At 39.0% G+C, this 13,142-nt stretch overlaps 1 protein-coding gene across 1 annotated transcript; it reads right to left on the bottom strand.

The window, feature by feature from the left end:
• Positions 1-94: 94 nt before the first annotated feature.
• LOC141758089 (sulfotransferase 1C1-like) lies at positions 95-8,832 on the bottom strand. Its single transcript, XM_074619190.1, has 7 exons — positions 8,075-8,832; positions 7,416-7,544; positions 4,600-4,697; positions 3,349-3,475; positions 2,851-2,945; positions 2,592-2,772; positions 95-1,091 (listed from the first exon to the last, which is right to left on the bottom strand). The coding sequence occupies exons 1-7, from the start codon at positions 8,259-8,261 to the stop codon at positions 979-981; spliced, it is 930 nt and encodes a 309-aa protein (XP_074475291.1). The 5' UTR covers positions 8,262-8,832; the 3' UTR covers positions 95-978.
• Positions 8,833-13,142: the final 4,310 nt, after the last annotated feature.

Here is a 13,142-nt window from a genome sequence, read left to right as displayed (position 1 = left end):
ATAATTATTAAAAAAACACATTATTTGCAATCAGGCCGGACAGAGCTGTAGCTTAACAGTAATGACTCGGTCTGAAAGGAATTAAACATGCAGACAGGATGTTTTTGAGAGAGTTTTGCGAGGAGATTTAAAGAGATAACATGAGGAAATAAGCAAAAGGAAATTACAAAACATACACAGATGCAGTGTGTTAAAGTTTACAGTACAAAATGCAGGTTTACAGCATGAACAGTTTACCAGCATGTACAGCCTCTGGTTGGTTGATTCAAAGTTACATTGGCAGCCAAGTAAGCAGTAAAATCAGACCTGGCACTGGACCCACTGTTGTGACTAAAGGGCATGCTGACCTCTGTTATTATTTTACAGTGTCAGTGTGACGATTGAGAGGTTACTCATTTTACAGCTAAACAGTACACTACAAGATGTTTCTGAAAACATTATATGAAAGAAATAGGCATTACAGTAACAGAATATTGATTCATATTTGATCAGCGCTGCCTAGTTTGACTGCTTGATCAGAGTTTGTGACCGACTGACAGCTGCTCAGAGATGGCAGGCTCCAGCTCGGCTCTGATTGGTTGTTTTCCTCCAGTCTGTGAAATCTTACATATACCATTAGGAGCACAGGAGGACACCGGAGGACACCGTAGGACACAGGAGGACACAGGAGGACACATGATTTTTTTCAGATTACCTGTCTCATGCACTACTGTCAGGATATGGTGACCGTTTTATAAAAATATTTTTTTTAATCGTATTTGCTCCATTTATATATATATAGTTTACGTGATAAGCTGCAATAAAGTGATGATTACAAACTCATGTACTTGTATTGTAGAGCCCATTTTTATTGATCCTTTAAACGTACATTTGGATGGTTTTCCTCCGTATCTACAAATCAAGAGGCACAGTGATTAGTGCTTAACATCAAGGCTCAAAAAATATTAGTATTATTTTTTTGTTTTGGTATTTAGCTCGTCAGATGTGGGTCCTGAATGGTATGTTGACATCCTTCATTTGCTTTTCGTAGTCTTCATCAAACGTCTTTAATTGCTCGGGTGTGAAATGGTTTCTCCAGTCACCTACTATACCTGTAAAGAGAGAAGATACAGGAGAGAATACAGCAGTGTTAGATATATAAATCAACCAATTATTTTCTCTATTAATTGATTAATTGGTGTATGAAATGTCCCAGGCTTATGTTTACAAATGGTCCAAAAATAAAAAAAAGTCAAATTACCACACTACAAAATAAAGAAACGATGAGGCAATTACCAAAATAGAGTCAGATTAATTTTCTGCCTATAAACTAATCAATTAATCGACTAATCATTTCAGCTATATTGAGCATAAAGTTCTCATAATCTATAAAAAATAACATAAGCAAGGGCAATAAATCCAGGAACCTCTAGGGGGCGCCACTACACTGTATAATGTGAAGTACAGGGAGAAGACAAAGTATGACACAATACAATAACAGTTGTGTGTAATGTCTTTGTGAAGATATAATGTTGATTTAAAGGAACAGTGTGTAACATTTCGGGGGATGTATTAGCAGAAATGGGTTGTGTCACTCATTCACTACTCCCTACTCACTAACCGGGTCATTTTCTCAGCGACATCATTGCTGTCGCACAATTAAAACGTGACAGATTAGCGTCTGCTGCTGCTGGTAGTCCATCCATAATAAATACTGATATGTATTTTTGTGTGTGATGCGCTGCTCTGCTCACATTAAATAAAAAAATTTTGCACCACAACTCATGGATTCGTCTTAATAACGCTGCTCTCTTTCCTCTCGTCCGTCTGCTATTTTCCTTCAGCGCAATGCATGATGGTATATAGTGCTCAGTTAATAACATCATTGTCTACTACTTTTCACGGTGCATTGTGGGATACATTCAGTCCACTATGTAGGATATAATAATTGTCATATATACATTCGGACAGCACTAAAAAATGGAAAACTCACTGTATAGTAATCACTTGAAACTAAGAATAATTTCAGTTTTCGTTAGCTTTGAATGAGCCCTTCATATCTACATAGGGAGCGGGTCCTCTACACAGAGTCCGCCATGTTGCTCCACCATGTTTCTAGAACGGACAAACCAAACTCTGGCTCTAGAGAGAGCCTTTCACATTTTTACGTTACCTGAAGGCCACCGTAGTTCTCCAACACGCTTGTGAAACTGCGGTAACGTGAGCAGCAGAGTGCAAAACCGTGGTACCGCCAACAGCCGTCTGACTTCCATTGGTCCTAAAGTAGTGTTATTATGGTACGGACGGCCGGCAAACAACGTTACCACGGTTTTGCACTTGGCGGCTCACGTTACCACAGTCTTAGAAAGGTAGGAGAGAGCGTAGGAATACTCAGCTGGTTGCAATCTGCAACCACACCACTAGATGTTGCCAAATCCTACACACTGTACCTTTAATAGGAGTGGGACGAGGTGTTCATGATATTGTATTCACCCACTGCAGATCAATCAACCTATTTGAAACATTGGTACATGTCTTGCCCTGCTCATTTTTTTTGTATTATTTTGATCAATATCTTGTTTCTGTATCAGACTAGGGGCAGACTGATGCACCTTTTCTCATGAAGGGGGAGATGGTCTGATCAAAAATAGGTACTGGGATGCAGGAGTAGTTGGTCATCGGGTTCTCCTTCATGTTCTTGAAGGACGTGAGCTCCACAATCCGGCTGATGACCTCATCAGAGACCGACAAGTCCAGGTACCTCATGATGCGCTCCACTTCACGCCGAGGATTCTGGGGGAGTCAATCTGAGGTAAGAGTATGTATGTACAACATGCTTTTGGTAATACTGGGTCCATACGTTCTCTGTACCTCTTTCATGTCCTCATAGAAGAGGTAAAGGATATTCTTCTTCTCTCTCTCCAGCCAGTAACCTTTCACATGATCGTACCAGGAGCCCCATGACACTGTAGAAACAATGAACAGTTAATCCACTTACTTTCTGGGACAGGGCTGCAGGGAATCTGGATAAAATGTCCATTTATTAACAACCTGCTGATATTTACAACTGCTGGCTTGATGTATTACTGCAATAGTCCTTATAAACAACATTTCTAATTGCAGACGTCCTGGGTGCAATTAGTACCAGTGAGGTAAGGAAACCTTCTTCTAAGGTGTCATGGTTTATCATCCACCTCTTTTACATGTTTAAATTTGTTAAAATACATGAGAGCTTCTGGCTGGTGGAGTGGGTGAATGTACCAGTGTGGTGGTAGTTTCTCGGTTCAGTTAGAAGCTTTGTGCAAACAGAAATAACCAGTTTTGAATGAAGGTAAGATGACACTCAGGAATGTGATTTAATCCACTTACACTCTCCCCGCATGAACTTGGGCATGTAGCCCTCCCAGGGTCCTGGCTCAGGCTGGGTCAGATTCATCTTCTCAAAGTGGTAGTAGCTCACCATGTTGTCTTTGGCGTTGCGTGCCACGTAGATAGTCTGTACACATGATCAGAGGGACATATAAAAGGGATTTACAACAATGCAGACAATGGGTAACTTAATGCGGCAGTTGTGTTTTTTTCCCATGTGACGAAGTGACAAATGGGGACAACATTGGTCCTGTGATCCAGGCGGGAAGAAATTCTTTGTAACAAAGGTCAACATGTCACAGGACTCTGTTGGCTGTGGGTACTCATGGCCGCACTTCACCCTTAAATGTTAAACTATCCACACACTCGCTGTAGAATCAAAACGGCCGCTAATCTGGTGTGTTTTCAGTGTAATGATGCCGCTAAACGGGCTTTAATGTAATCGCTCGAGTAATTACATTACAGCCCGTTTAACAGCTGCCGGCTGCAGCGTTCTCGTTCAAAACTGGACCAATTGTCCCCATTAGTTACTTATGGCACATTTCCACCAAGCAGTCCAGTTCAGTTTATTACAGATTAGAACGGTTATTTTTGCGTTTCCATTAGCAGAAGTTGTGGATGGTCTCAATAGAACTATACTCCATTCTTGATCCCAGTTCAGTCGAGGTTGCAAGCAAGCTGCGCCGATAGATGGTGGAGCTAAAACACTGCAGACCACTGATTGGTCACTAGCGTGACATGTGACATCTTGCACAAACCCAACATTTAGCCCAACTTCCGCCAATAGCGACTGCAATTTTTAATTCACTCAACACAGATTTTAAAACATGGCAGCTCGCAAAACTACACCGCTACACTTGACACATTACGTTCACTACGCCGTACAATTGACGAAGTGCAGATCCACTGTTTGTTTGCTGTTGAAATGATTCAGTGTTGAATCACTGCAGTTGAAGATGATGTCGTTGTCGCTACGGCGATCAGCTGAGAATCCCGCCTACACTGAGGGAGTACTATCTTCTGTTGAAATATAGAGAAAAGGACCTGGCACCAAAAGTGAGTCGAGTCGAGCAGAACCGTACCATGCAGGGGCTTTTTAGACACAAAAACAATAGGGTAGAAAAATACCGAAGTTACCCTTTAACCTCTCACCCCATTTACGTGCATTGTATCACGAACCTTATCCCCTATTGTTCAGTGTGAAGCAATAAAATTCACTGCAGGATTTTGCTCTCAGTTGCTCTCAGTTACCTTACACTTGTTTTCCCAAAATGCAGGAGGCACCAATTGGAAAGGGAGATGTGTCTTGATAATTCTTGGAGGATCCATGGTCTTCAGAAGATCAAGACCTGAAAGAAGTTCAGGGGAGAGGATATAAGAAAGAGTTGAAACACACTTTTACATACTATCTCAGATTCCATGTTATGTTTTGTGTAAGTCCCACTAATGCACAGAGATGGACTACGGCTGCTTTATGACCGTCAACTGATTAACAAGTTATCTTTATGCTAGCTGTAGCTCCATCACTGTACAGACATAGAGTGGTATCTTCTCATCTAACTCTCAACAAGAAAGCAAATAGCCTAAACATATTTCTGAAAATGTTTTTACCTTTTTCTTAAAGTCTAAGTTGCTACCATCAACCCTCGTAGCCCGCCATTTCTAGCAAAATAACTCCACCTGCTCGCTGCCTAGCACCAGACAAAAAGACAAAGTTAGCCAACTAGCATAGTCAAGCATCTAGCAAGGTAGCCAACTCAGGAGGTGGTTTTCTTTTTGTCTTTGATAGTTTTTATTTGTTTATTGCATGTTTTAAGAATGGATGATTTTTAAACCAGGTATATATTTTAGAGCTCACTCTGCCCTTTGACTCGTGCAATCAGAAACTCCCTGCAGCTGCAGAAAGGCACGCTCGCCCGTGCAAAATTAACATTCGCCTCCCGTTCACTTCCATTCTATGCGATCTAAGGGGTGAAAAAAATGTGCTTCCTGTATCGAAGCAAATTCACATCTTCGCATTCGGGTGGACTTTTTCCGTTCAAATATTGCCTCGCCTGCATTTTGCACATGGTCGTGTCTAGAAGGTAACCCTGAAATTGCAAAAAACTCTTGCAAGACTCGCTGCCCAAACCCTATCCTAACTTTAACTATTCGATGTCAATGCCGAACCTTAACCATCTTGCGAGAGTTTCACAATTACAGAACACCTGTTACCTTCTAGACACAACCCTGGCAAGGAGTCCGGCCACAACACGGGTGGACGGCCAGTGGTTGAACATTAATTCCCCTCTTTTTAATTGGACTTTTAGATTCCCTGCTTATTGTTATTGCTGGACTTTGATTCATTTTATCATCCTGTTTTAACTGTTTGTACAGACTTGTCCTATGGTATGTTTTGGTACAGGAGGTTGCACTTCACCAATGGGACCAAAAATCCAATAAGCATACATCAAGGAGGACAAAATACTAGCATTTCACTTGTTTAATTGGCTCACATCACAATAGACATACGCTTATGCATTTCAGCAAGGAGCCTTCTTCAGAGCGTTGGAGTATACAGATTCAGTTCATTAGATCTTGCTCCCTAGAGGGCGCCGTTAAAAAATGTTGGTACTGAAATTTTTCGAATTGGGGTCAGAGGTCACCTACAGGGTCATTTCAAGAGTAAAGACACTTGATATGAGGTGAGAGGACTTTTGATGTTTTACATGCCAAAATGTAAATATCCAGCTCTTCTGTTTCTCTTTTAGGCTTTAACACCATGTGTTTAGCTAGAGTTTAGATTTTTTCTAGGCTACATGTGGTTGTTAGCTTAGTCGCTAGCAAAAAATCCCAGTTGGGCATGCTTGTCATGTTCTCTTTGGGGTTGGTTGTCACATGTGACTGATAGTGAGTGACTGACATAAGGATGAGTTGAGTATTATTATATAAGAATAAAAAATGCACCTAAGGGAATGATTTTTCTCTTGATGCAGGAGATTTAGGTTGTTGTATTTCAATGAAATTTCACTTTTTAAATTCATTCTTAAGATTGCCTGCATGTTTTATTTTCCCCATTAAAATAACATAGGACCAACCCTCGATGTTGTCACAAGAGCACAAGACATATTTGACAGACCATATCTTTAGAATAAGCTTAAGGAGAGTAAGGTCGAGGTCATTTCTGCCTGACATGTTATGCTTTTATTACACATTGAAACGGAGTCTATTAAGGATACAGTTTTTGAGGGATTCAAATGAAAGTAAAAAGGGTGATGACCAACTCTGTTCTCCCCAAATATACACAAGGGCAGAGTTCACACACAGCTGGGAGTGGGATCCAATTATTTGGAAACCAATCACTTTTCTTTCGTTTACGGTATATTTTAGAGTATAAATACATTTTTACGTCAACTGTTTTTCTTGTATATCTATGTCTTGGCAGCCGATTAGACTGTTGTCAGGCTATTAAATAGGCGTTATCAGTCGCTATAAGCCCCATAGATGTGGGTCAGTAGGGGCCTACTACACCCACTAGTAGGTTTTATCATGGCAGGCTTTTCACATGGTAGATCATCGAAAGAAGGTGTAAAAGAACACAACAGCTACCTCGGCTGTAGTAATTATGACAGGAGTGGAAGTGAGGTGCCGTAGACAGTGTGAGACTCCATTAGTGGTGGAGGTTGGAGATGGATGGAACACAAAACACAGGGTTTTCACTCAGGAGTGTTTGCATCCCATGTGAAACCTACATGTGTAGTTGTCTTTGTGTTTGTCGTTATTTTAACCCAAAATACAATGTTTTTCCCTAAACTTAACTAACTGGTTTGTTCTTGCCTAAACCTAAAGAAATATTTTTGTTTGTGTTCAAAATGTGACATTTCAGTCAGTTTTACAACATGTTAGAACATGTTGCTTTTAAGTTTCACTTTTGGATTTGAGTTCTGACAGTCAGACCTAGATGGAGGACGTATTTGGAAAAGATAACTAAAGTTTTAGGAAAAACTAGTGGACACAAAGTGCACTTGAAGATGGACTTAATTAAAGCTGGTCAATACAATCACACACATAACCACCTAAATACACACCTGAGCGAATGGGTGGTGGGGAGAATATCTCCAGGAAAGGACTGCGGACAGGTGTTGGGGCTCGTCTGCAGGCATCAGCATCTCCGTTGTGAAGGAGCAGGTCGACTATCTCCTGGGTCCATGTGGTCCCTTATGTCCCAAAAACACAAATGAACACTGAGTTGACGGAATAGGATACTTTCCATGTATTGGATCTCACCAGTTTGAGGAGAAATCCCCCCCTTACATCTTCACCAAAATAACCAACACATTAACTGCTAGAAATGAGTCCTTTTGTGTCTTTTCAGCTTTGTGAGAATTCCACTGAAATCACCACCTTGAAAGGACAACCTTGAGGATTTGGGGGGAATTCGGTTCCCCTTTATTGCTTTTCTGGAAGAAATTCATATCAATTTGAATGTTAGCCCTCACTCTTCAAGAGGATAGGTCTGAAATGGTTACTGGTTTGCTTGATCTAGTTAATTTACTTTTTCAATGTTTTTTTGTTTGTTTTTGTCAGCTTCAGGTGCTCATCATGTTCTGCAAACACATTCTCACTCCCAATTCGGCAAATACAGCAGCTTCTACACAAATACGTCATCTCTGCACCACTCTATAAAGTTAAGGAAATGTATTCATAAATTCTATCCAGCTAAAAACTTTGTTGTGAACTGAAGTACCTGCTTTTGGGTAGGTGGCGATGAGGAGGTCTGAGGGGTCAGGACGGAAAGCCCAGATGTCGTCCCAGTTGTTGGCGATGTGGTTCATGAGAGGAACCCCTTTGATGGGGATGAGAGGGAAGCGAGTGAGGGAGGGGCTCGCCTTCAGAATGGCTTCGCTGTAGGACAACTGTTCTTCCTCCGACATGACTGACAAAAGTTGAGTTAGTCGAGAAAACCACGAATCAGGAGCCAAAATTTGATTGTAAAAGGGCTCAAGAGAAGCCGGTACGGTGGTTCTTTCTGATGTCCTGTCTTCAGCAGCTCCTCTCTCAGCTGGCTTTTGGTCCTCCTTTGTCAAATATTCCCGGTTTGAGTTGCTTTTGTAGGCTACACCATAGATCCCATCAATCTGCAAATATCCTCCTCCTAGATCAGTTTTTAAACATCCTGTCACTCATTCATTATCTCTTCTATGCGACTACCAGCCAGGAATTGATTAGTTTGGTCTCCTCTTGATGTTGTCTTCTGGTTTTTCAGCCTCAATCCTCTCCAACATCTGACAAAACAATCCCCCCTTAACTCCCCGCTGAAGCCTAAGTGCTTCAGAAAATGTGTTTCTCTTCACCCTCTTTCTATCTTTGTAACCTGGCCGTCTGAGTGCTCCTTGTACCAGGTTCTTCTGTTTCTGCGATCACTGGAATTTGCACAGGCAGACCTACACTAAAGTGCCCTTATGTAACATTCCCAGTTACGTATGACTTCCACTTTTGCTCACAATACTATCTAAACTGTAATTTGAGGAAGGAACAAGGGCGGGTCTTACAACACCACAGGGAGGCAAACTACAATCACACACCAACAGTACAAAAGATTGATTGAACATTGCTCAACAAATGAGGCTTGAATCTGTGTCAATGTTTCTTATTAATAAGATCTTTTTTTGTGAGAGACAGAAAACATGTTGACACTCTCCAGCTGAAACATTTAGACCCAAACTTTTACAGTAAAAATGTCAGTAAAAGATAACTTAAAGATAGCTTTTATAAGCTTGCAAAGTATAGGAACGTTTTACATTATGTAGACGTGCAGCTAGACATGAAAGTTGAGCCAGAAGCAGTTTGTTTAAAAAATACATTCCAGGAATTCCCTCTCAATTTCCTGCTTTTACTGCTTACTTGGCTGCCAATGTAAATTTGAATCAACCAACCAGAGGCTGTACATGCTGGTAAACTGTTCATGCTGTAAACCTGCCTTTTGTACTGTAAACTTTAACACAAGGAGATTTAAAGAGATAACATGAGGAAATAAGCAAAAGGAAACAAGTTTTGAAATTACAAAACATACACAGATGCAGTGTGTTAAAGTTTACAGTACAAAAGGCAGGTTTACAGCATGAACAGTTTACCAGCATGTACAGCCTCTGGTTGGTTGATTCAAATTTACATTGGCAGCCAAGTAAGCAGTAAAAGCAGACCTGGCACTGGACCCACTGCTGTGACTAAAGGGCATGCTGACCTCTGTTAATATTTTACAGTGTCAGTGTGACGATTGAGAGGTTACTCATTTTACAGCTAAACAGTACACTACAAGATGTTTCTGAAAACATTTTTTGAAAGAAATAGGCATTAAAGTAACAGAATATTGATTCATATTTGATCAGCGCTGCCTAGTGTGACCGTTTGATCGGAGTTCATGAGTGACTGACAGCTGCTCAGAGACGGCAGGCTCCAGCTCGGCTCTGATTGGTTGTTTTCCTCCAGTCTGTGTAATCTTACAGATGCCATTAGGAGCACCGGAGGACACAGAAGGACACATGATTTTTTTTCAGATGACCTGTCTCATGCACTACTGTCAGGATATAGTGACTGTTTTATAAAAATAAATTTGCTCCATTTCTACCCACTGCTGCTTTAAGTAGAAATCCTGACAATGCACACATCAAACAGCAATACAAATAAAGAAGACATATATTATAAATAGAAAATATGTATTTGCTTGACCTACAAAAACACTAAGATATTACACTTCAGATATTGCACGTTTACTGAGTTGTATTGGCTCTATATACAAGTGATAAATAAATAGTGGAATAAATATGCACAAAGGAATAAACTGCAGTTGAAATGTAAACATCTGTAGCATATATACATACAAAAGGTGCAGTTGAAATGAAAAACCCCAAAGAATACACATGAAATTCTTTTGTTTTCTGGTGAACATTTTGTTCACCTCTGGTTGGCATTTACTGCAGTCTGCAGCCTTGCAGGGTGCTGCTGAACTCCTCATGGCCACTGGAGCATGGTAAGTATCACTAAGTAAAACAGTGAGGTGAAGAAATAAAAAAAATTCTACTATCTTTTTTAAAAGCTTTGTACAAATAGTAATAACCTGTTTGATAGAAGGTAACTCAGGAATGTGATTTAATCTATTTACACTCTGCTCGCTTGAACTTGGGCATGTAGCCCAAGGCTCAGGCTGGGCCAGATTCATACAGTCTAAGTAACTCACCAGATTGTCTTTGGCATTGCGTGCCAAGTATCTTTACACACAATCAGGTGAGAGAGATGAAGACAGGATTTACACAAACAATAGAGAGAACTGGTAACCTGATGCTGGCATTGTACTGTGAAACTTGATAACTCTGCATATGGGCTGAGAAGCACAAAATACACAGAGTTTTAGCAACAGCTAGTGGACATACATTGCATTTGAAGTTGATATTCTGGAGACAAGTCGCTGGGGGAAATAAATAGGAGTGAGGTGGAAACAGCTCAACTCAGCCTTTACCTCAGATATAAATTTAAAATCCATATATTTTGGAATATTGTACAAAGTCAAATGTCAGTAAATGCAATGGCATATATGTAAGTATAATCCCATACTTCTGGGAAGACCATTGCTGAATGATTACATGAATTTAAAGGAAGACACTACAGGTGAATAGAGTAAAACATTTAATCAATAGATATCACCATGAAACTACCCCTCTTGATTACTTACATTAAGCCAATTATTTTTTGCATTAAAAGTGAGACATGATCTTATTAAATATGTGCTAATTTGCATACATTTCCAGAATAAAAATCTGAACACTTATCCAGTGTTCAGATTTTTGAAATGAGGAAGGCACTTGCAAATGGCAAGGTAGTACGCAATGTAAACCATACTTTGGTGTTTCATTTTTTTACCTCTTTGCTCAAGTTTTCATTAAATTTCTTTTTACAAAATTAACCAAAATACTGACAACGAGGAAGATCTTGGGTAGATAATAATGAGAATAAATAGCCTATGAAACCAAATTTAAATTATACCCTCTAAAACTAAAAAGAAATCAGGTTTGAATTGAAATCAAACACTATTACTAAGCCAGGTTCAAAATTCTTGTTTCATTTTGTTGACATATAAGAGTCAAAGGTTTTGCAGAAGGAATTTGTTATTTATTATCTTTCCATAAATCAGAAAATACTGTCAACAGCCATAAAAATGAAATGACAAAAAAAATTATAAATAAATAAATTTAAAAAATCAGGCCATGAATGATATATGAAAAAAACCTATGTGAAAACCATAGACTGTATGGTAAAAAACCTTCAGAATATAGATAGGAATGAAACTGGAAAGATTGGTGTATGTAAGTGCTGCTGAAGTGGAGATTTATGGCTCAGAGCAAATCATTTTGAGAAAATGTCCATTAAAGGTATTGTAAAAGTCCATACATGAGGTAAAACATTTTAACTACTAGATATCACCATCAGAATCAGAATCAGAATCAGAATCGTGTTTATTGCCAGGTGTAAGAGGTATACAATAGGAATTTGCTTTGGTTTAGTTGGTGCAAATAAGCAGTATAATAATAACAAAAGAATAGATAAAAACGTTAGAATAAAATAAGAATTAAACAATTTAATCTCTACCAATATACAATATAAGCTATAAACAAAAATAAACATGATATAAACAGATAGTGCAAATATTGCCGGGTGTGCAAACAATCAGGTACCATGAAACTTCCCCAGTTGATTACTTACTTTTTTTTTGTATAACAGGTTTTCCTACATTTTATGTTTGAATATGTAAATGAGTCATAATCTAATGTTGACTTTATGTTAATTAGGATAAATCTACAAAGTGTAGTAAAATAAACACCTGAATGTGTATTTTGGATGTTTTCTTTCCACTAGTCTGAAAGAAGACATTTTATGGAAAGCAAAATAGCCAAAAATCTAAAAATTGATCAGTGCATGAAAACAAGGTTTTTGTCTGGGGTGTCTCTGAAGAAGTTGGTAAAAATATCTTTCTTCTCTTTTACAGGTTTTACGGTAGTATTATGTTAGAAACGGAGACAACCACTCTGGACTCCACTCAGGACTCAATGGCTACCACGACGCTGACTGTGTCTGAAGCCCACACTGCAACCACCGTCCAACCTCTGGTGATATCAGAGGTTAACTTTCAGTAAGATAAGATAAGAGATAAGATAAGATAAGATATTCCTTTATTAGTCCCGCAGTGGGGAAATTTGCAGTGTACAGCAGCAAAGGGGATAGTGCAAAAAACAAGATGCATCAGCCAACACAGTAAAAAAAAAAGAGCTAAACAAAGTGTAACAAAATATGAACCATTTAAATAGAAGGAAGTATAAAAATAGGAGCAGTATATACAGTATTGACAATAAACAGACTATTTTTTAATAATATGTTTATTGGGTTTTCTTATTTTCACAAACACAATAATAAGAATAATAATAAAAAAAAAAAAAACTGGTACAGCTCAGATAAAAAAAAAAATATATATATATATAGGAGGTCATAGGAAATGGTCCATAGTGCAGTGAAGTCACAGGATATATGAGTTCATGTTCAGGAGACTCCTTGTGAGATAATGGAGGAGAGATCAGGTCCAATATAATTCAGATAGGGTGACCAAATATTGTAGAGCTGATCTACTTTGGCATATAGAATATTTGTGAGATATTCCAAAGGGACCATCTCAAATATCACTTTTCGCCAGCCTTGGACAGAGGGGTTCTTATCACTAATCCACTGTAGTGATAGATTTTTTCTTGCAGCAAATGTAAGAATGTTAT

The sequence above is a fragment of the Sebastes fasciatus genome, chromosome 20 (assembly GCF_043250625.1).
Source record: "Sebastes fasciatus isolate fSebFas1 chromosome 20, fSebFas1.pri, whole genome shotgun sequence".
In the NCBI taxonomy this organism is placed as follows: Eukaryota; Metazoa; Chordata; class Actinopteri; order Perciformes; family Sebastidae; genus Sebastes; species Sebastes fasciatus.
Note: the sequence above shows the minus strand (reverse complement) of the source record. Positions and strands in the feature narration are given on the sequence as shown.